Genomic DNA, 24,085 nt, shown 5'->3' on the forward strand with positions numbered 1-24,085 from the left:
GTGGCTCTGCAGTAGCACTACACCAAATGCTGAGCTTCTTGTTTGTCGAGCTAATAAAAAAATCATCAGTGGTTTATCCTTCCGTGAGGCTTCCGCGGCTGCTAAAGCAGTTAGGGCTGAACAAGCCGACTCTGCCCTGCTCCTGTTGATTTTCCATTGTACAGGCTATTAACTTTTAGAGATTGTGGGCTGGGTTTTTGTGGCAAAGCCATTACGGGGTCACGAAGCCCACAGACATTTGTGCTGCTGGGTGCAATTAAGGTGAAGGCTCGCAACGTCTTAATTGTGTTTTTTAGAAGTGGCTCTTTTGCACCGATAAAAACAGCCCTGGCTGAGCTTTGGGAAGTGCCTAAGGATTGCTGCATAATTTAAGGATTCAGGAGATTGATTTTGTCAAACCTTTGGATTTGGTGTCTGTTGTTAAGCTGCCAGCATGGGGCTCGCAGTGCTGAGCTCTGCATGCCCAGGATGGGATGGGATGGGATTCCCTGGAATATCCTTGGAAATCGTGGGAATACAGTGCAAGACCAAGCTGCAGCCACTGATGAAACTTAAGATCCCCCCCCAAAACAGCAGTGAAAATAAATTTGGTTAAGTTTGGATTTAATTTTTCGTGATGTGAGTATCTGAATTCAGATCCTGCTGAACCTTGGATTTAGGAAACTTTCTTACAGTAAATAAGTTGTAACTGTGGCTAAATCAATTAACTTGTTCCATCAATGAAGGGATTAAAAAGAAACCTCTGAAGCATTGACATAAACCTCTTGTGCAGACTAATTACCTGCATAATTGCCTTTGTTGGCTGCCATGAGAGCCTGGATCAGGAGTGCCACGAGGGCAGGACAAGGGGCAGGACAAGGACAGCCTGTGTCGTGTGCTGTGATTGAAACCCAACCCAGAGCCATGAGAAGGGAGTTCAGTCTTCACCTCCCAGAGCCCTGCCCTCTCTAGAGGCTGCTAATAAACACAAATTAGCTGGAGAGCCTTGGTTTGGGGTTGGTCTCGAGGATGCTGTGCCTGCTGCGCCGGAGCCGGAGGGATCCGGGTCAGGATCCGGCCTGCCAGCGCTTCCCTCAGTGCTCCCAGGGAGACCTGAGCCCAGGCCAGCTCTCCACACACACAAGCAGCAGCTCTCACAAGTGGCATCTGCTCGACTTGAAGCAAAATTTAAGAAAACAGCCTTTTAGCAGAAGAAACGAAGTTTTAAATCCACCTTCTGAGCCTGTCTGAGATCAGACTTGTGTGGGTTTTAGGGTGTAAGTTCCTCCTGAACAATCAATGTAGCTCAGTCCCAGCTCAGCCAAAGCATCCAGCTCTGGCATCAGTTAAATATTTACATTCCCCCCTTTTTATATAAATTGTGCTCTATTAGCATAGGTTTCACAGTGTGGCCTTGTGTTTCAGCCTCTGGCTGCAGTTGGCAGCTTGTGCATTAATCACCATCGAGCCATGTAAAATCCAAGGCATGAGGCTGCAGCCATCAAACAGGCAGCATTTACTGCTCCATCATGGGCAGCCAATAAGTCATGGGGCAACGTCTGCCTCGTAGCACGAGGATCTGCAAGAGAAGGGAGCGTGTTTACACTGGGGAGACTTCTGTGTATTTAAGGAGTAATTGTTTCAGGCCCTCCCATTAATTCATCGGCTGACACAGGCCCGTTTTTCGTCGCTGCAACAAAAATAATTATCGGGCTCGAAAAAATAGTGATGGATTTGCACATGGCAGCCTTCTGCTGTAATTTTCTTCGCAAGTTATAAGGGTTTAATTGTGGCTTGCTGGTCTCCTTATCCTCTGCAGTCAGCCGCGGCCCCCGAGCGCTGAGGCGCGAGGAGTTACAGCGTGCCGCGATTTATGGGGGATGTAAATGATTTCTTGTTTGCCCTCCCTGGGCTTGGCTGCCTTTGCCTTCTTTCAAGCCTTTGTGGGTGGATTTAGTGCAGTGGCACTGATGGAAGCCAGGGACAAGGCAGCAGGTGCAGTGCAAAGCCCGGTCCGGCCACTTCATCCTTCGTCTCCAAACACGTCTGTCCCCACCACGCGCTGCTTGTTCGGCTGGTGGGGAGGGAAATGAACGGGAACCTGTGGCAGGAGAGGGGCAGGCCCCCCAGAATGCTTGTGCATGGCACTGGTGTCTTCAGGAAAGCAAATTCCATCAGGGAATGCGGGCTGTGGATCACTTGGAGTCACAAGGATGTGTGGGCTTCGTAAGGGAGGCTCTGGAGGCATCTCGGCTCTTTTCCGACTCTGAGACTTTTGGGAGGCATCTCAGACAACCCAGATGTTGCTGTGCCAACACTCCTTCCATCCCTCCCTGGACTCTTCTTCCCCATTCCTGGCACTGAAGCATCTTCACTTAACAGTGTCCCAGGACATCCTCCTCCTCCTCCATTCCCTTGTGGTATTCCGATGGGTTTTTGTGACTCCTCTGTTTTCTGTCCCATCCACTTCTGGATAAGCCCCAGTCAGGAATTTCTTCCTGCTTTTGTCAGCTTTTTGCTTCCTTCTCTTGCAGTCATCCAGTTTTCTTTGGGTGCTTCCCACTTCCACTTTCTCTTCTGTCTTTTCACCAGTCTGAGATGCCCAGAAGAACTCAGGGCATGGAAAATGGGAAAAAAAAATCCAGGTCTGTTTGGAGAGATGGGAAATGTGCATTTATTATGCGAATTCCCAACCTTTGTAAGTTTGCCTGGCAAGCAGCTCTGCTGTGCCCTCTTCCAGTGTTACAGCTACCAAGGATCCACCAGACTCTGGATCCAGATCCAGTAAAACCTCTCTTTATGGGCAGGAAAACTCCGTGTCCCTCCAATATCTTCCTTCCAACATCCCTCATATTTCAGACTGAGGAGAGTACAACGAATTATTCCTAGAAAAACTTGGAGGTTCTTTGAGTTCGTGCAGTGCAGGATCATTCCGGACCCACCTGAGCGGTGTCATCCCAGGAATGTGGTGCTCCAGGTCTGCTGGAAGTGCCCTGAAGTGCCATCGTGGCCACATTTCTGCAGCTCGGAAGCACAAAGGCTCCACTGTGAGCTGTGAAACGCTGGCCCTTGGCCAAGTGGCCGTTTCTTTTCTTCATTCCCTGTCATTAAAGCTGTGGCTTGCTCCAGGGTGCAGTGTTTTGCTCTTCTTAAGTGGAACTGTTAACGACCCAATTTGGAGTAATGTAAAGTGCACCCAGATTCCACAGTGACTTCTAAATCCATCTAACATTAATGATAATCTGTAATTAATCGCTGCAATCAAAAGGAATTGTAGGGCGGCAATTAGAAATTTAGGATTAAGGTATTAGCATATAAAATGGGCCTCTTAAAAGCCTCTTCTTTCAAGAGATGTCTCCGATCCCGCTGAAGAAAACAAATTTTAACTGATATGACCTTAGCCAAAGAGCAAGTTACTAAAAATACTGACTTGTGGAAGGCACCAGGCTGCTGCCAAAACATCTAAAGGTAATTTAAGAGTTTGCAGACACTCCAGCATAGCAATCACATCATCTTCTGATGACACTGCCATTCAAGAAAGATGTTTTTGAGAACGAGTTTTAATCTCGCCAGTAGCCTTTCGGGGTGGGTTTTATTCAAACCCCAGTGACTTGCCCCCCTCTGAGCCAAAAGCTGCTGTATCCTCCTGGGACAGAGCAGATCTGCAGGAAAAGGGGAGCTAGAGGGGTCAGGTGCATGAAGCACTCCCTGAAACCACAAATAGGGCACTGGGATTCTTTCTGATGCTGCATCCTAAATGGGTTAATCCTTGCCTTTATCTCCAGCCCTCAGGAGTTCGAAGATTTAGAACCACTCCCAGGCAGAGAGGTCCTGCTGATGAAAGTGCCAGTAGCAGCGATGAGGGGCTCTGATAGATGGAAGAGATGGGATATGAATGAAGTTCCTAACAATTTCCAGTCCTGCACTAAATGAAATCATCCCGCTGCACGTCTCCCTTTTGAAGCTGGAAATTAATGTCTCGTGTATTTGAAATCCGCAGAGCCTGAATTGTTCACTGGTGTTGAAAATTTCCCTATCTAATGCCAATTATTAACCTGCCCAGGGCTATCAATAATGATAACACAGCAGATAAAGAACAAGGAGATGTGCAGGAGTATCACATTCTAAGAGCTGGAACAAAATTAACCATTTAAAGGTTATTAGCACCCCACAACATCATCTCTGCATGGAGCAGCCTGGAGAGCTCCAGAGGGTCCTTTGCCAGCAGAAAATGCATTTTGGACACGGTGATGACTGTTTGGAACTCTGGAGGAATCATTTAAGTCCTGTGAGGAGCAGTTGAGGGGGCTCAGCCTGGAGCAAAGGAGGCTCAGGGGGGACCTTCTGGCTCTGCACAACTCCCTGACAAGAGGGGGCAGCTGGGGAACAAGGGACAGGATGGGGAGAGGGCTTCAAGCTGTGCCAGGGGTGGTTCAGGTTGGATGTTGGAAATAATTTCTCCATGGAAAGGGTGGGCAGCATTGGAAGGGGCTCCCAGGGAGGTTTGGAGTCCCCCCCCTGGAGGTGTCCAAGGACGTGGCGCTCAGTGCTCTGGGCTGGTGGCAAGGTGGGCATCGGGCACTCGGGTGACCCTCAAGTCTTTTCCAACCTCAGTGATTCTGTGATCTGATAAACTCTTATCCCCTGGACCTGCCTAGGCAAGGTTTTGGCAGAACCAGCTTTCCCTTTGCTTTTCCAGCCATGGAATAAGCAGGGGGAGCACAGCTAACTGGGAAAATGCCACCATGCAGCATTTCACGCTCCTCACCGGGAACTTCTTTAAAAGTCTGTTATGGGGCAGATTTTATTGTGTATCCTTGTAGGCTCTTGTCTTCCAAAATATTCGAAACAGCAGCTTCACCTGAGCATGGCAGGTGGAGGCTCCTTGCAGGAATATATTTTTAACATGGACTGGTTTTTTAAATAATCCATGGAAGGTTTGCCCTGTCAGATGAGGATTAGTATCCATAGGGTTTGACCTGTGGTATCACATACTATTAAAGGCAGTAGATTCTCCTGGAGAGATACCTGCCTTACTCAAAGAGCAGAAAAGCTCAACAATTCCCCATCTTCTTGCACTTTTCCCTCATTCAACTGATTGAAGTATTCCCAGTTCCCACCTCCTTTGGAAAGAGGAGAATTCTAATGCAGACATAGAGAGATCCCAATGTCAGGAAAATCCTTTCACACATTAAAGGTATAAGCAGAATTTGAGATATAGGATAGAAATTTCAGGATGGTGCCAGCTTTAAACTGACAAGAAAATTAGTAAATAATAGGTTTTATCCATTGCAGTCTGCCTAGATTTCCTTCAGCAGCTCCGGGGTGGGCTGTGGAGAGGCTGAAAAGTGGCTGATTGCAAAATGGAATATCTGTGGAGATCAGATGGAAACGTGTGGGGAGCTCACAAAGGATCGGTGGAACAGAGAATGCAAAAGGCAGAAAAGGAAGATGAGGGAGATAGGACTGAGAGGAAAAACAGCCAGGAGGCAGATCTGTGGGAAGATCCTGGAAGGGATCAGTCAGGTAGGAACCAGACAGAGGGAAAGATGAAGTGTTGGTCTGGAATGTGCAGAAAAGCAAAAAAAATACCGAGCACTTAGGATAATTAGCTTTTCTGTAAGTCTGTATGAGTTTCTCTGCCATTCCTGCTTTCCTGGAGTTCTGTCCAAGTGGGATAGCTGAGGAGTCTGTTTGCTGGAGATTTTTATTCCCCTCTTTAAGGGAGGGGTTGATGTTTCTGGTAGATCTGCAGCTACAAAATGTCCATGGGTGATTTGGCCAAAACGAGCTGTGCCTGAGTCCCCTGTGAAGTTGTCCTGCCCTGACCCTGCTGCCAGCGTGGGATAACTCCCCGTTGGTGTCTGCAGTCATGTCTTGCCCAATCTTGTTTTTAATGTCTCGGGAAATTGGGCTTTTATCACTTCCTTAGGCAAATTCCTTCACAGGATAACAAGGCGTGCTTGGGGAAGGATTTCTGCTCAGATTCAGAAAGAGGCTTGCAAATGGAAAACTTTTCTTTATGTAGTTTAAACATTAATTCTGAATCGTTTATCTTATTATTCAGACTTCCAGCTTCTTCTTGAAACACCTCCTTGTTCTTTTTGCTGGTTTGGATATCCTGCAGTGAGATCTGAATTGCAATCATATTCATTTTTCTGTCAGAGGAAATAAATTACTCCTGATTATATAAATAATTGTATAAATAGGGTATAGAATTGGGGTATGGAATGAGCCACTGGTGTGATACAAAGGCTTCCCATTAAGAACACACTTGGAATTTTTGTTTGCATGTTTTAACTGGACTTATCTTCCACCTTAAAAAGATGTGTTCCTGCAAGACCTGGGATTTCCATCTTTGTGCCCCAAAAAGAAGGTCCATCCCAGGCCATGCTTCCACTGGATGTGTCCATTCCTCCACTTAGCATCCACACATCCCTCGTGCTCTAGAGTCTGGTGAGCAGGATATCCTCATTCCTGGATTTATTTTGCTCGCTCCTTTTTTCTGTACAGATTTATTCCCCATTAAAACCTTCAGTTATTTCTGGGCTTGAAGTTATCTCCATTATCTCCTTTTTTTTTGACTTACAGTCTCTAGTTCATCTTACAAATGCAGGTACAGCTTTTTGTAAACCTTACTGAAGTTTATTTAATCACAAAGGCTTTACAAGGCCTGACGTGTGAAATTCACTCCACACTTGTGCAATATGGTGATAAAATCAGATCTTGGCCAACTTCTCTGTGGGGAGTGTGTTTGAATACACTTTACTTGGCTTTTCACAGCCTGTTGTGACTTCTCATTAACTTAAACCCAATGTTTCTTAATAGGTTGGAGCAGATAATTATCTTGCCAGTGTTAAGAAGAAGAGTCATCATTCATCTGGAATGATTCCATGGATGAATACAACCTTAACGGGATAATGGCTCTGTCGGCTGATCACATTTCTCAGGCTGACTCTTCTTCCAAACAAATCTGATTGTTCAAGTTAAAGCTGGGCATGAGGGGACTTTTAAGAAGTAAGGATTGGTTTTTAAACTCCACATTCAAAATTCAGTTGCAATGTTGACAGGACGAGAGGAAACGGCTTCAAGCTGTGCCAGGGAAGGGTCAGGTTGGACATCAGGAGGAATTTCTCCATGGAATGGGTGGTCAGGCCTTGGAAAGGGCTGGAGTCCCCATCCCTGGAGGTGTCCAAGGAACAAGGACGTGTCACTCAGTGCTCTGGGCTGGTGACAAGATGGGGATGGGGCACAGCTTGGACTGGATGACCTTGGAGGGAGTTTCCAACTTCAGTGATCCTGGGATTCTGTGATCTGATATTAAGCAGATTTTTTTTCCCCCTATTTTGAAGTGGTGACAGCAAATGGGCAAGTCTGTTCCAGTGCCCCTGTGAGCAAATCCCTGACTCATCCCTTCCCAGGGCTGGCTGGGAGCTCACCTTCTGGAGTTACCACAGAGCTGTTCCAAGGGGAGCTGTCACGGCTCTCACTTTCATGCACAGCAATCCTGAGTCATCACAGGTAGAAACAGAATTCAGGGATGTCTCCTGGACCTTTTTCCTGGGATGTTTTATTTCCCTGCATTGGGGTGGTTGTTCCTACACGGCGTAGCTGCTCTGTGAGTTCCCTTCAATCCAATACAGTGTTTACTCAGGGCACAGTGATGCTTTGCTCTTCTTTGGGGCTTTCATTGAGGAATATCAGAAAATCACCGGTCACCAGCCTGCAGAACTGTCTCACAAATAGGGAAGTTTGGTCTTCTAACGTGGTTTTTCCTGTAGATGAGCTGCTGGGTGTCTGCTCTGTGAGATTCATGGTCATGTTTTCAAAGGCTGGTTAGGAAAACATCAATATGAGCACTCTGGAGTTTTAAATAACAAATACTGCGTGTGGCCGTAGTGCTGTCAGTACTTTCTGTTTAATTTTGGTTCATCTGTGTTACCTGTTGGCGGAATCTGGTTGTTTTGTGGGCTCTTCATGCTAAAATATTTCCAGGTGAGCCAAAGTGGCTACAGAAAATCTGTTGTGGAGTGCCAAACACGAGTGTGTGACTGAGGTAACCCATTGTCTGTGGGTTTGAGCTGTGCCTGTGGACACTGGGATGAACCAGTTTGGTCCCAGCAGGAGCAGCAGCACCTCAGATCCCAGTCTTGGAGGGGTTTTACCACAGGAGTTGTCCCATTTCTTGTCTAGGAGAGCTGGAAGGGTAAGGAGGGACAGGGAACCAAGCATCCCAGTCTCTGGTACAGCCTGACACCCACCAGCTCCTGGTCATGTTTGGCCACTGGTTATTTGTCACCTACCCCCCATGTCATGGTCACCATGACAGCAATATTGGCACTGGATCCACTTTTTCCTTAAACCCTGCAAGTTTAAGCCGTGTGGTCCCAAAAATTAGGGTTAGATAAGGGTTATGTGAGTTAGATAAGCTCAGCTGTTAATTAAAAGCAGAGAATGAGAAGGGATGGACTCAGTGGGCCAAAATCTCAGCTGGTGCCAATGGGTGCCAATGGGTGCCACTGCTGGCTGTGCCACTTCCCTGTGCCCAGGGCCTGTCCCCAGCAGTGGGTTCTGCCCTGGGGATCTGCACGAGCCACGATGTGCTTGGAGGGGAGTTATAACACCTTCAAATTCCATGTTTACATTGGGAATACTTGGCAGAGTGTTGAATAAGCAGGTGGGCTTTTAAGCCAGGCCTTATTTATAAAGAGGGCACTGGCTGTGTCTGAAGCAAATGGCTTTGTGGGTTTGTGTGTGACCTGGTGTTTGCAGTTTCTTGTGATTTTTTAATGGAAGAGTTACCAACCCATCAAATAAAGGGAGAACATCTCTGCATATCCTTGCAGGCTGTGTTTTATGAGTGAAATCTGGGAATAAGCTCAAAGGTGGTGTCAAAGTGAAATGAAGACACTTGGAACATTCCTCTTCTCATCTGACTGCAGCATCCCAACTCTGCCCTCCCTGTGCACCTCTGAGATCATCCAGCACTAGGGGTCCCTCCAGGGTGCAGGACTGGGCTGTGGGATGTTCATTTGCAGTGAATCTTTCCAGGACTGGCACCCAGAGCACTGCTTGGTTTTGTTTCCCATTCCCTCTGCCACACTCAGTGCTGGAACACTCCCACCCAGCATCGCTCTCCTTCTCCAGGTCAGGTTTCTCAGGGCTGGGTGGACACAGGGAATTAGGAGGTGCACTGCTTTCCCATGCCATGGGATGTGTGTGCTCACCCCTTCGTCCCACCCTTCCTCCAGCACTCACTAAGGCTCACAGAGTCTATTTATCCCTGAGGGATGACTCCAAAAGCCTTCCCTGATGCCTGAGCAGCCTCACAGGCTGCAGTGGATCTGCTGTTACAGGGAGACAGTGAATCCTGGATGCTGGGTGAAGTCATCCACGTTTGGATACAGGGAATGTTCTACCATGACCTAGAGCTGAGGCAGGGCACACTGGCTTAACACCATCCTCCTCATGATTTGCTGTTTAAAATTAGGTAAAGATACAAGCAAAGACTTAAATCCCCATTCAGCTTTTTCTTGAAGAGTAAAGAATCCTCCCAGCAGTGAGCAGGTGCTGCTGGGGTTCAGATCAGTCCTTGCAGCCCCTGTTTCCAGGAGTTTTCATACAAGTAGCCCTGATAACTTCAGCACATGAACCACATCCCTTCTCGTGCACATGGGTTTTCAGGATTCAAATGGCTTGTAAATATTGATAGATAACACCTTCAGCAGCCTCTCAGCACCGTGTTTCCCTCAGCTGTTCCACTGCAGAGTCATTCTACCTCTATAAAACCTGGGGAGAGGTTTTAGGGTGGGTCAAGTCCATCCCAAAGATGGGCTGCTTAATTAGCACGAGGCCTCCCCGTGAACAGCATTGCAAAACAAACTCCAGCCCTGGCCCGCTGCCTTTTCCCCCTTGGCTGTTTCTGCTGCCCAGATGTGTCAGCCTGCCAGCACAGAGCATCAAATCATTTTATTCCTGTGACAGGAACTCGATTCCTGATGATATAGAATCCATATATTAACAGCACCTCTTGGTTTTTCTCTTTTCCCCTTCCAGGAGCGAATTCCTCAGTTGTTGCTGATTTCATGCCCACATTGTCATGGAACATCTCAAGTGAATTAGATAAAGGTAAGAAGGCAGAAAAAAACCCAAACCACCTGAAATGAGATTTTAAAATCTCAATTTTTCTTGACTTGAACAAATCAGCAAACAAAGGGGGATCGAGGTATTTAAGATAAACCTCATTTACCTCGGGATCCATCACCATTTAATTCCATGATTCTGTGATTTCTGGAGATTGCTGCGTTCATTCCTTGTACCAGGAAAATGTTCCACAGGGCAAAAATATTTCAAGATGTTCTGTCACACGTTTTGTGTGGTGGAGCTTGGGATTTGAACTCAAAATTCACAAGCATCAGGCACTCAGTTTGCCCCGATGTGTTTTATTACGAAATTTTGAGGCTTTAATAATACAAAATATTTGCAGGTGGTAATTATGTGTGACTTGGAGCTCTCCAGAGGGTGTATATTGTAAAAAACCGAGAGAGTTCTCATTCCCCTTCTTTTTGTAAATTAAGCATTGTTAATTATTTAAGGCAAATTGCTGAGATTCCCTCATTGCAAGGCAGTGGCTGCAGCTCCTGAGTCAAACCTGTCTTTGAGGATGCTCTTAGCCACCCTCATGGGGCAATTTGTCAACCACTCTTTTCATTTGCCAACCATTAACTATTGAGATGGAAATTTCCCATAGTGGAATTCTGCCCCAGATGGTTTTCCCAACTGTTTTTGACTGTGTTTTGTTAATGTTTTGTTGAACATGTGTTCATAATGTTTGATGTTTATGCATAAATATGTTTTCTGTGCTTAAGGATGAGGAGAATATGTAATTCTGAGGATTTTAGGTTGATTCTTTCAAATCTGCCTTCCCAGCAGGGAAGGAGCAGGACTTTCTGGTGATCCAGGACACTGTGGAGAAGATGAAAGTCAAAGGGTTGGTGGGAAAGGGAGAGAAGCTTGTGGTCATTCAGCAGAGAATTCCCAAATCCCAGCAAATGGCTGCGGGAAGGCGTTGATAGAAGGGCTGTCTTATCCCACTGCAGGGGTTCATCCAGGTGCTCGTGGCAGGCCTGGGCTGTGCTCAGGGAACATCCCAAAGCTGTGGGGAAGTGCTGGTGCTTCCCCCAGGCAGGATCATGGAATCAGAGACTGGTTTGGCTTGGGAAGGACCTTAAAGATCATCCAGTCCCACCCCACCTCCCACTGTCCCAGGCTGCTCCCAGCCCCAACGTCCAACCTGGCCTTGGACACTGCCAGGGATCCAGGGGCAGCCCCAGCTGCTCTGGGCACCCTGTGCCAGGGCCTGCCCACCCTCCCAGGGAAGGATTTCTTCCCAACATCCCACCTAAACCTGCTCTCATTCCATGTTTCTTTCCTTGTTTGGCAGCTTTCTTTGGTTTTTCAGAAAGTAGGAAATAACTAAGTGGCCTAGAAAATGAAAGTAAAGGCCACAAATCCACTCAAAAGTTTGGAAATGCCAGAGAGAGCAAAGCTTTGGCTTTGGAGAGTCCCAGCAGAGCTGAGATTTCTGTGCCAGTGCTGAGCCCGACCCCGACCTTGGTGATTGAACCATTTCCCACCAACTCCACGGCACCTGTTCTGAGCTAGAGATATTGTCAGAAACAGGTAAAATGAAGTTCCCGGCTTCTAATCCACCTGGAATGCCGCAATTAGCACGGCTTGGGCTGAATCCCGCATTCCTGGGGGATTACCGGCCCCTTTGCTGGAGCTGATTAGCATTTAGAGTGCTGGCAGCTCCCACACCTCAGCACGGATTTACATACGGGATTAAAAGGCGTTTGTGCCCGAAAAGCTTAGTCAGAGGGGCGGCTTCTCCCGGAGCTCCTGCCAGCAAAGGCACGCAGGTTTTGTCTTGTCCCAGGCACCAACAGGGGCTTTCATGTGGGAGCTGCTGCTTCTCCTCAAAGCCTTGGAAACTCCGGCTTGGATAAAGCCAAGCCCTCGGCAGCACACGCTGAGCTGGGCAGTGGAAAACCTCAGAGGAGAAAATGAGGCGTGCGCTCGGTTCCCATTTCTTTTGCATCTCAAGGAGTCAACATCCACTTGTCTTGGCTGCTCTCAGCCAGGAGGTCACGCCGGCGTCCCAGTAAAACTCATTTGAAAGCCTGTTAAATTCACCACATGAAAGTGGTTTCCAGCCAGATTTCCCAATTAAATCCCTGCCCGCTCTAAGTGGCTCCAGCTCTACCTGCTGCCTTTTGGAAATGAGCATCTCCTCCTCCAGTGTGTGCCCTGTGTTGGGGAAGGAGGAACAGCTTGATAATAGTATTCTGCATTTTGAAATAATGACTTAATCTGGTGCTTTGCCTCGCTGGGTGAGCTCTGCAGTGATTATCTTACAACTGAGCCCTATTCAGGTTTCAGTTTCTATTAAATAAGCTAAATCGACAGCATTAAATAGTTGCCTGTTTATTCTTTTTAGCAGGAAATGAATTTAAAAGAGACGCAGCCACCCGTGAAGAGCTGTTGAAAGCAACGATTGATGGGAGGGAGGAGGTGGTTTCTCACCAAAACCTTAAAAAAACAAACAAACTGGGCATAAAAAATAAAAAATAATCACTGTTAAAACGGGGGAGATTTAGCTGTGAGCATTTCTCTCTCTTTTCCTACTGGTAAACCATGGTGTGCAGATGGAATGCCACGAGGGAGAAAGAGAAATGAAAATATGATCCTATAAATAATTCTATGAGGAGAAATAAGGGAAGTTGGGGGGGAAAGGGGGGCTCTGGTGGTGGGAAAAGCCCCATTTCAGGGAGCTGGTGGCAGCATGTGAAGCTTCTCACTCCCAAGCTTCCAGCTGAGATTCCCTTGGGCTGGGGGAGCCTGGAGCAGCCCCAGGTGGGACATGTCCCATGGGGACAGTGGCTCATTGCTCCGAGGCTGGGAAAAGCCTCTTCCATGTGTGTTCCTACTGGGATTTCTCCTTCCCTGTGTGTTGCCTCCGCTTCTCTCCCCTCACGCCAAGGGACAAGCTCCTGCTCCAGCTCTTTTTTTGGGAAAGCTCCCAATTTCCCATCTTCTTTTCCTTCTTTACAAAGGTGAAGTTGATCCCTCCATTCAGCTGCTCCTCTCCCACAAAAGGGATCATGGAAGGAGAGGCTTTGCCTTCCTCCTTCCATCCCATGTTGGTTTATTTACAGAGAAATAGGCCTGGATTGGAATGAGAGCCTATTTACATCTGCTACACTGGAGGAATTGTTTGGGAACTCTTCATCCTTAGGCAAAGATAATATTGGAGTCTTTGCCCAGAAAGAGACAGCTTTGAAATATTATTTTAATTGTGGGTAGGACTCAGCTCCAGTGGCCGTTCATTCTGTAGGGCTGGTAAGAGAATGATGCTGTCCCTGCAGCTTCCCCTGATCCAGCCCTCCCAGTGCCCCCATTCCCACCTGCAGCCTCCTCCAGAGGCACAGGGATGTGTCCTGGCTGTGGCTGAGCTGGAGTTGAGGGAACTGGGACTGGGATGCAGCACATTTCCTGTTGCTGGTTCCTCCTCCTCCCAGGAGCTCTTCCCTTGGTCCTTCAGCTTCCAAAGAAAGCCATTACTGTGAGTTTTTGCCTATTTTCCTTTTCATTTCATGGCCTATCAGCTCTGGCACACAAGTATTAAGCTTTGGAATGGGTCAGAGCTTGGGAACTGTTTCCATTTCCAGACATCCATGGTCCCAAGCCCAGGCTTTGAGCTCCCCACTGCCTCTGTGGGGCACAGAGCTTGTGTGGCAGCACTTCCCAGTCCCATGGTGCTCCCTCCACATTCCTGGAGAGCTTGGCAGCAGGAGTCAGGATTTTACAGTTTAAGGTCCAGCTGGGATTTATCCTTAACATTCAAAGGCATATCAAGGATCTCTTCCCTGGGCTGGTCTGGGGATCCGCAGCAGAAAATGACAGTGGAGGGTCAAAACCAGGGATGGGAGAGGTGCAGCATTTGGGACTGCGTGTCCTGAACTTCCTGGAGATCCTGGTGTGGGCAGAATATTCCCTGGAAGGGCTGGACAACAGCTGCAGCACAGGAGGAGGCCGTGGAAGGTCTGCAGGGCATCCTGGGGTGCAGCCTGGCTGCTCATGGAGCTCTGGGGCCTTCCCCAGGGAAAGCTGTGCCACCCTCACTGACAAACCCAGGCTGAAGCTGCCACCTTGGCATGTCCTTCCAGGCAGGGAAAAGACTTGGCTGGGAGTTCTTAGAGGGAAAATCTTGGTGATCTCCCAGGGAGAATTTGACTCTTAGGCAAATGACATCCTCAACAACATCAACACAACCAAACGTGGGGAAAACCAGGTGGATCGAGGCCTCCTGCCTTTGGCCCCGGTCCTTTAGAGATTCCAGATTCTCCTTTGAAATCACGGGATGCGAATTTGATACGTGTGCTGAAAGGGGAAGAATTACAGCTTTCACATTCATGCACAATTTACCTTTTTATTTGTCTTTATTATCTTGGGGATATGGGGTAAATCAAGCTCCCCTGATGGGGCTCAGGGTTCTGATTCGATTTGTGGGGTCCTGTTAGTAGCAGGGCAGTAAATTGCTGCTACTTTGTTTGAAAATTTTTTTAGCCACAGTACATTAGCTCCTTTTGTTTGCTTTTCCACTGACGGAGTGCACGTTTTTATTTGAGAATTTGTGTTTCTTGAATGTCTCATTTATAAATAATACAGGGTGTGAAATTCGAAGGTCACAGAACACAGCCTGAAAATGAAACCACCCTGAGTAACTTTGGGCTTTCACGGCAAAAATCTTTCACAAAAAGCTTCACTTACATCAGATTTTTTATACAATCTGAGTGTGTGCAGTGAATATTGACCATTATACATAAGGTAACTATATATAATAACCTTTTCCTGGCTCATCCAGCTATCTTTGTTTATTTGAAAGATTGATAGATCAGAGGGTCAGGGGACGTGTTTTATTGTACATTTCTGTTCCAAATTTCCTGACATTTTTGGTGGAAAAAAAAAATAGACCTTTAAAAGGCACAGAAAGGGCTAATAAGAACCAGATCCTAAAGTGATGCTATGTCAAGATGTCAGAAATAACAGCTTTTCTTTGACTCCACAGCATTAATCTTGAGGCACAGACCTTTCCATACACCCTCCCTTTAATGCTGGAGTTTTTCATTGTGGCTCTTTACTGCAGAGCAGCTTCCAAAGTGACAACAAAATCCCTTGATGGTTTTCAGTAGTTGGCTTTATAGCTGGATGTGGACATGTATTTACCTATTCCAAATCACGGGTTTTTTTGGTGATAAAGTTTAGAGGTTTCCTACTTGAGCTATAAAACCAGTTCCTGAGTAAAGAAAAGCTTCATTTCCCCTCAAGGTGACCTCCGAGACATCTGTCCTTAAACCTCAGAGGTGACTCATGAAAGGAGGGGCAGATGTGACTCTCAAATGCATCTCAAGAGTTCACAGAGGGCAGTGAGGTGTCCAGTTCCCATCTAAAAGCAGTGGGATTCAGGTTCCAGATAATTTTTTGGAAGTCTGGTTTCCCTCCACAAGCCCAGCGCCATCTCTAAGCTGCCAATTATCAGAATATAACAATTAATTCTGAGAATCCCAGTGACAGTCACATGGGGAGATCTGAAAAGCCATCGAGCTGTGCCCTGCCTGGTTGAGCTCAGGGAGTTATCCTGAGTGGTACTGAACCCTCTGGATGGAGTCTGGGAAGGGAAAGTCCAGGACAGAGCTTCCATGTGCATCCCAGATTGACCCTGCACATCGCTGAGGAAACCCACTGGGAATTAATCTGGGCAAGCAAAGGCAGCAGAGGGTTTCCTTTTGTCCCAAGACTGTTGACATTGGATATTTCCACATGATTATCTGGACTTCTTTAACCCTGATACTCTCCAGGAGTTGCCAAATCACGGGTTGAGTGTGGCATCTCTTCCCTCCCACAGTCACTCCTCTTTTTTATTCATTTAAAATAAGTGAAATTCCAAGGGGGAGTTTTCCTTTTACCCTCTTTTAATAATAAGGTCTGGTGATCAGACCCATGGGGAGTTGTTTTCCTTTGTGAGTTATGGGCAGATCCAGCAATCCATGGTGAATCCTTTTCCCAACAGAGAGATACGTGCCCTGTGCATGGCCACGCTTCCATCACAAATCCTGCTGGTTCCTTCTTTTTCATGGAGCAGGCAGCAAGCCCCTCTGGCATCTTCAGGCTGGGTGGGCTCTGTGTTGTTGACCTTCTCCAAAGACAACTATTCCATGTGGAAAATTTCCAAGGGACTGAGCTCAGTGCCAGTGCCAATATTTGTGAGTATGGAGCATGTCCAGGTGTGGCACCACGCTGGACTCGTGGACAATCCAAGGCTCTGGATGGAGGAAAATGCTGCTTTCCAGGCTAATACATGAAATGGGACAGAGTGTGTCAGCCCCTCTGGTGTGGCCAAGAGTTCTTTCCCTTTAGATAAAGGTTTTCAACTCTGTTATCAATCACTGAGTGTTCTTTGCAGTCACTGACAGGGACACTTTTGGGCATTTTTCCAGTGCGTGCACTGACAAAGAACCAGGGAGCTGCCAAACCTTTCAGTTCACAAAGAGAATTCAAGGCCAGGTTGGACAGGGCTTGATCAGCCTGGTCTAGTGGAAGGGTCCCTTCCAATGAGCTGATCATTGAGGTCCCTCCCAGCCCAAACCATTCCAGGGTTCCATAAGTGCAACAAGCAGCCTGGAATGTTGGTGTCCCACTGCCTCGCTCCAGCCAGGTCAGGTTCTGCTTTCTCTGCTGCAGGTTTGAATCTTCAAGTCCAGAATGAAACGATTTCTCCAGGCCAGCAGCTGGAAAAGGTGTCCCTACAGCTGCTTGAGGAAAGGTCTGGAGATGTTCCTTTGCAGAGAGCTGTGTTGTTTCCCACCTGTAATGGAAGGAACTTGGCTCACCAGCCTCTCTGGTGCACCTGGATTAAAGCTGGTTTAGGCTTGAGCAGAGACTTTAATTTTAGCTTTTCTTTGAATATTCCAAAAGATCAGAAGGGCAGAAAGAGAAGGATAAATGAAACAACAACTCTTCTCATAAAATGACCCTTCCAGGGTCTAATCCTGCATCCCCATCGTGCTTTAAACACCTTGTGAAATCAGAAACATGCAGCACACACGGTGCTGGGGGGAAAGGTCTCACTGTGGCCAACAAACTCCTCCTGCAAGCCAAGAGGGTGTTACTGCTCTAAGATGTGTCTGTGGTAATTTAGGACAGAGTAACTGTGTGGTCACAGAGCAGATTAACATTCCTTGGCCGGCCAGGACGAGCTTTTATTTTGAAAGCCACCTGGGTTCCACTTAAAAGCAGTAGAATAGTAGAGGATTTATTAGGACTGGGCAGGCTCCTATTTAACAATGTCAAGGCAGAGCTGTGGAAATACAGACACTTTTCTTCTTTGGAGACGTGCAACGCTCTACATTTCGTCCTTGCACAGCTGTTGCTGCTCTGTAACATCAAACCAGCACAAAGTTTGGCCATGAAGAATACCTAATATTTGGGTTTTATATGCAGTGTCTCCAATTTATGCGCTCAGAATCATGAGGATGACTTATGATGTGTTGTGTTTGCCTTGGCAACCACTCAAACCCAGAAATATATTTCAGGCTTGGCTTTCCAGATATTATCTCAAGTCATTTAAAAGTTCATTATAGGGCACCCGCTAGTGCTGCTCTAGTAAAGGGGCTGTCAGCATTTTTCAAGGGTTTATAACTCAGCCATTAAAAAAAAAACCTCTCTGTGGGCTGAAACTTGGCATTCAGGGTCTAGGCCCAGCAGTAAATTGTTTTTACAAATTAAAAAAAAATCAGTTGGACTATTATTAAATTATAGGTGGGCTAAATTTTATTTAGAACTCTTTCAGGCTATTCTCCCATACTCCTGTAAATTAAAACGTTTCCCAAATGTTTTTATAGAGTGCTACTCTAAAATATGGACAGGCTTTTGTTCTGTGCTTGAAACCCTGAGATTTAACTTAAAATATAATAACAGTGCTTATCCCAGCATAGCACTTTTCACCTTCAAAGTGCTTTATGAGCATTATCTCATTAATGTACATAGCAGCCTCCCCATGATGTAAGAGGGATTATTATCCTCACTTTATGGCTGGAGACATCGAGCCAAAAGGTTTAAGGGTGTTTTTAAAAGGCCTTAGTTGCACAAATCCCATGTGAGCTTTGATTGGCTTTGGGTGTCTACTTCCCTTTGGCTCTTCTAAAAATCACAGCTGAGCTGATTCACCCAAGAGTGCTCAGAGCCAGGATTAAACTCAGACTTTCCAAAGGCCAGTGCCACCAGCCTGGTTCATTCCCAGTACACGAGGACTGTCCTTTTTCTAAGAAATTCTTCTTTAGGTCAGAGGGAGTCAACTCCATCTGGAGAGCTGCTGGATGGCAGGAGACTGTCAGATTAATTATGGGGAAATGGTTTGGGTTGGGAGGGACCTTAAAGCTCATCCCGTTCCGTCCCTGCCATGGGACACTTTCCGCTATCCCAGGTTGCTCCAACCTGGCCTTGGACACTTCAGGGATGGGGCAGCCACAGCTGCTCTGGGAACACCATGCCAGGGCCTCCCCACCCTCACAGGGAGGAATCACAGAATTCACACAGAATTTCTCCTTTGATGGGCTTTGGAAGGTGCCAGAGACAATAAAAATACAGCCAGGCTTCTCTCCAGCCCCTCCACACCAGGCAAGGGCAGCGATGGATGAGCTTTGTGCATGCCAGGGAAGGGATGCTCATCATTTTGTGTGCCTCTGTAGCAATCCAAGGTTTCTTGGGAGTTCATTTTTCATTCCAGAACTGCTTTATCCATGAGAAACATCTCACACAGCTCCCAATGCTTCAAACCTGCCCTGTTTAAATCTCATCTCAGGTGAGCTGCTTGATCTGGTTTATGATTCAGATGCTAAATGTATGGATTTGAGGACTAATCTAGGGTGAGTTTAGCAGATGAATTTGTTTTAGTGTTTCTGCAGCAGCTCATGGAGAAGGTGGAGAACAATTAGAGGAGTCAGCAGCTCCTGAGGCTGAGGCCACTTCTCTTGGTCCCTACAGAGAAGTTGCCCCATAGCTCTTGTGTTGTATCCACACTTTTTCACTGACTTACGATTTCTACTGATACTTCAAAATCCAGGCTTTGGAAACCTGCCCTCCATCCTTACTCCTTTATTTGCCTCTCCTTTATTCCTCAGGATCTTTAAAACATTCTGCTCACTGTGCTGTTTGTCAGCCAACCCATCCCAGGGCTGTGTTTCTCTCCCTGTTAGGCTGCAGATGTCGGAGGCAGTCTCCAGAACATTATCAGGAATTGTATGAAGGGCTGTGGTACAGAAATGTTACATTGGGTAATTAACTGTGGTTCTGCAGTCCCAGGCTGTTAGTGGGGCTTTATTAAACCCAGGTTGTGCAGAGAGCCCAGGAATCTGTGGGCTGGCTGGAACTCTGCTTCCCAGGGAGGGTGTTAGGATGGCAGGGCAGGAACATTCCTTGGGATGGAGCTTGGAGAAATGGTCTGGGAAGCTGAGGAGCCATTGGACACCCCTGAGGGAGACTTTGGACCCTGTTGTCTGTCTTCTGCCCTTTTAACTCCATCAACAGATTTCCCAAGTAATTGGATCCATGGGAGCGTAGGAACAGCTGTACTTCCACAGAATCATGGAATGTTCAGGTTGGAAAAGACCTTTAAGATCATTGAGTCCAACCACCACCATGTTCACCACTAAACCATGTCCCCAATTGCCACTTCCACACATTTTTTAAACGTTTCCAGGGATGGTGACTCCACCACTGCCCTGGGCAGCCTGTTCCAATGCTTTACCACTCTTCCCATGAAAAGTTTTCCCTGATAGCCAATCTAAACCTCCCCTGGTGTAACTTGAGGCTGTTCCCTCTCATCCTGCCCCTTGTTCCCTGACAGAAGCACAGTTTCACACCTGCACATTCGAACTTAATTGAAAAAATATATGTGGAAAAAAAATATCTGTGGTCAGGGCCTCTGTGCCAAATGTTTGTCCCAAATGGCTCCTGGGACCAGGTGAGGACAGGGATGCCTTGTTCAAAGTGCTGTGCAAATACAGGGTAAGCTGTGTGCTAAACAGATTGAAAACAAAGGCAAGAGATACTGCTCCACACAAACCATAATGAAGGGAGGAGCTGGGCAAGCCGAGATTAAGGGAATAATTAGGGAAGTGGCTTACTCAGGCAGGCTGGGTGGCTGAGCTGGTTTGGAACGTGCTAGAGGGTTTTTTCACAATTTTGGGAAGGCTTCTTGCTGGAGTTAACTCCACATGGACCTGAGAGTGGTGGAGCAAAAGCAGCACAGCACCAATTCAAGTATTCCCCATCCCTGGCAGTGTCCCAGGCCAGGTTGGACGGGGTTTGGAGCAACCTGGGATAGTGGAAGGTGTCCCTGCCCATGGCAGGGAGTGGAACTGGATGAGCTCCAAGGTCTCTTCCAACCCAAATAATTCTGTGATTCCGAGTTCACTTACTGGTTCTGGCTTTTCTTGACCTCCTGGTTTGGCTCTGAGAGTTCAGGAGCCGGATGCAGTTGGGATTTCTCATTCCTTGGCCACCCTGCTGGGACAGCCAGCAGCTGATAATGGCTCTGGGCACTAATGACCACCATTAGGTTTGAACCTCTGACATGGAGATGAAAGCCTGAGGATTCCATTCCCAATCCATCTCCCTCCCTGCCTTTAAAGGAATTAATCAAATGGTGCATACAGTTAACTGGGAATGGGCCTCTTCCTGAAGGATGCCCGGTGAAATAGCCCTTGACAGGAGAAGGCAATACTCAGGAATGGACTGGGAGAGATTCATCTTCGTAATTTAAATTTAATTTGATTTTTCAGTCATGAGCCCTATTTCAGATTGAAGGTAATCTTCAGTACTCTTAGTATTGGAAATACTGAGTGAGAACACAGTCTCCTTTTCCCAGTATGATCCTTATTCCCCATCTCTGCAGTTGGTGCTTACAAAACCATGGATAACACGGTCTGCTCTGCTCTGTGAGTCACTGAAGATGGCTTGGAGACAGGATCACAGAATCCTGGAATGGTGTGGGTTGGAAGGGACCTTAAAGCTCATTCCATTCCAACCCCAACACCTTCTACTATCCCAGATTGCTCCCAGCCCCATCCAACCTGGCCTTGGACACTTCCAGGGATCCAGGGGCAGCCACAGCTTCTCTGGATAACAGGATTTTCACTTCCGAATGATTCTTTTCATATATTCCTGTATTTTGTGGATTCTAGCATGAGCAGAGGCAGGTCAGCACCAAAATGAACAACTGGAGTTCTGAGATGTTCTTCATGTTTATTGGTTAGGAAAAAGAAAAGAAAAAAGGGAAGCAGTGTTTTTCCTGTGCTGAATGAAGCCAAATAGGAGATGTTGAAACAGCAGAGGGGAAACCTGACATCCACTTCCTTTGTGTCCCTTCCAAAGACAAGCAGGAGCTTTCTCCACACTGACATTCCCTGCTCTGGAGTTCTTCATTCTCCTTCTTTTCTCTCCAATCCCAGATTATTTCCTGACGCTGGATGAACCCATGAACAACATCACCACCACCCTGGGCCAGACGGCGGAGCTGCACTGCAAAGTCTCTGGGAACCCCCCTCCCACGGTCAGGTGGCTGAAGAACGACGCTCCCGTGGTGCAGGAGCCCCGCAGGATCTCCTTCCGAGCCACCCCCTACGGATCCCGCCTGCGGATCCGCAACCTGGACACCACCGACACCGGCTACTTCCAGTGCGTGGCCACCAACGGCAGGAGGACGGTCTCCACCACTGGGGTGCTCTTTGTAAAGTTTGGTGAGTTTTCTCCTCTTAAGCTGTTCCAACTCTTACTTAGGAGAAAGAGTTTATCCAGGGAAAATCAGCGCACTGGTGTAGTGGTATCAGGGAATTGGTCAGGATGGAAAAGCCAAATTTGTTAAAGCTATTAAACCCAGGTTGTGCAGAGAGCCCAGGAATCCGTGGGCTGGCTGGAACTCTGCTTCCCAGGGAGGGTGTTATAGTGGCAGGGCAGGAACATTCCTTGGGATGGAGCTTGGAGAAGTGGTCTGGGAAGCTGAGGAGCCATTGGATACCCCTGAGAGAAACTTTGGACCCTGTTGTCTGTCCTCTGCCCTTTTAACCCCATCCACAGGTTTCCCAACTAATTGGATCCATGGGAGTGTAGGAACAGCTGTACTTCCATAGAATCATGGAATGTTCAGGTTGGAAAAGACCTTTAAGATCATTGAGTCCAACCATCAACCAGCACAACCTTCATGTTCACCATCAAACCGTGTCCCAGGTGTCACATCCATATTCTTTGAACAGTTGTAGGGATGGTGACTCCACCACTGCCTTGGGCACGCTGTTCCAACAGTTTTGGAGGAGAAATTCTCCCAATATCAAATCTAAACCTCCCCTGGTGCAACTTGAGGCCAATTCCTCTCCTCCTGTCCCAGTTCCCTGGGAGCAGAGCCCGACCTCCCCTGGGCCACCCCTTCCTGCCAGGGAGTTGTGCAGAGCCACAAGGTCCCCCCTGAGCCTCCTTTGCTCCAGCCTGAGCCCCCCATTAATACCTGGGTGGATTCAGACCAGAGGAGGAAAACTCCTTTATTCTGGAGTGCCTGAATGACCTCTGTGTCTGGTGGGTGAGAAATTTCAGCTGGTGCTGCAGACTGAGGGCCTGTGATGAGACACATGTATACCTGTCAGGGAAAATAAGCACTCATTCTTGCAAGTTTATATTGAGATAACTGCCTTCAAAGCTGATCCTACCACTCAGAAGATTCCAAACAAGAAACAGGTTTTGTGTGTCTTCTCCTCCTCCTCCTCCACGGTCAGGGGGAAATAATTCACTGAGATGAAGATATTTGCACACAGTCCTGGTTAATCCTCTTTGGAACTGGACAAATAACACACAAAGGATGATGGATGTGAATGAGTTTCGTAGTCTTTTTTCATAAATCTCCCATGTTTTATGATTTCTGGTAAGAAATTCATCATTAGATGTTCTCCTAAGGCAGTTTCAAGAGGAGGGTGAGTTCCTCACCTGTTTATTGTCCTCGTGTCGTGTTCTGCAGCCAACACAGGCTTGTCTTTGGTGCTGAGGGGCTGCCACTCCTCTGTTCAACTACATAAACCACAGCCAGCATGACAGGCTGGTGCTTTTATCTTTTAAAAGGTTTTCAAAAGCTCCCTGCTTGCTACCTCGCCGTAACTCATCACACTGTTTTTCTTCTGTCACTTTTCCAGGTCCCCCGCCAACAGCAAGCCCGGGATCCTCGTAAGTCCTTTCATGTCTCTTGTGTGCATTCATTAATCTTGCATTTCAGCAGTCAGAAGTTCATTTGTCATTTGGTGTGACAGGAGCACTTTTGCATTCTGCTTTAAGTCAGTAATTTATTATAACTGAGTTATCTGTCTCACAGTTACATTTTCATGTTATCGTGTCAACTCCTATTTCTTACCCCAGACTTCTTAATTTCCAATATTATTACCTTTAGATCCTCTGGTGCCTTCAGTCTGTGAAGTGATTTCAGTGCACCTACAGGTACTTCATCCATGTCACAGCCCAAGCTGGAAAATATTTATCACTGCAAGCAGATTTTACTACCCAGGGGCTTCTTGCTGATTTGAAGGGTCGTAAACTGTGTCTGTATCTCTCTGTACCTGCATTAGTAAACTGTCTGAAGCCTGAGGTTTTAAAGATTGAGTAGGTGGGTGGGAGCAGTGGCTGTTTGTACCACAGCTCCCTGTGTCCTGCAGCTCAGGTTTCGCTCCTGCTGCTGGGTCTGAGCACTTCCCACGTTGTATTTTGGCAGTGGAGCTTCTGTCGTGGGCAGTTCTTGAGAATATTCACTTTTATCTCTAATTTCAAACTACCTGATCAAACCTGCTCACCTGTTGCAGCCCCTTAATCCTTATTTCAAGTGTGATCTCCAACTGTCCTGAGGTTTGGAAGCAGTTCTGTGGTGCTGTGTCCAGTTTATTCACATCTCACATTGTGGAAGAATATTGAAAATCCACCTCTCCTGGTGAGGGGAGAGAAGCACAGAACCAAC

The 24,085-nt window shown here is 47.1% G+C and overlaps 1 protein-coding gene across 2 annotated transcripts in view; it reads left to right on the forward strand.

Moving 5' to 3' along the window:
* Window positions 1-24,085, forward strand: part of ROR1 (receptor tyrosine kinase like orphan receptor 1) — a 147,620-nt gene that overhangs the window by 90,002 nt on the left and 33,533 nt on the right. For both annotated transcript variants that reach the window (XM_069023613.1, XM_069023614.1), the window contains exons 2-4: window positions 10,036-10,107; window positions 21,552-21,839; window positions 23,277-23,307. In XM_069023613.1, the coding sequence (XP_068879714.1) occupies window positions 10,036-10,107; window positions 21,552-21,839; window positions 23,277-23,307 (391 nt within the window). The remainder of the gene's footprint in view (window positions 1-10,035; window positions 10,108-21,551; window positions 21,840-23,276; window positions 23,308-24,085) is intronic.

The sequence above is a fragment of the Aphelocoma coerulescens genome, chromosome 8, assembly GCF_041296385.1.
Source record: "Aphelocoma coerulescens isolate FSJ_1873_10779 chromosome 8, UR_Acoe_1.0, whole genome shotgun sequence".
NCBI lineage: Eukaryota > Metazoa > Chordata > Aves > Passeriformes > Corvidae > Aphelocoma > Aphelocoma coerulescens.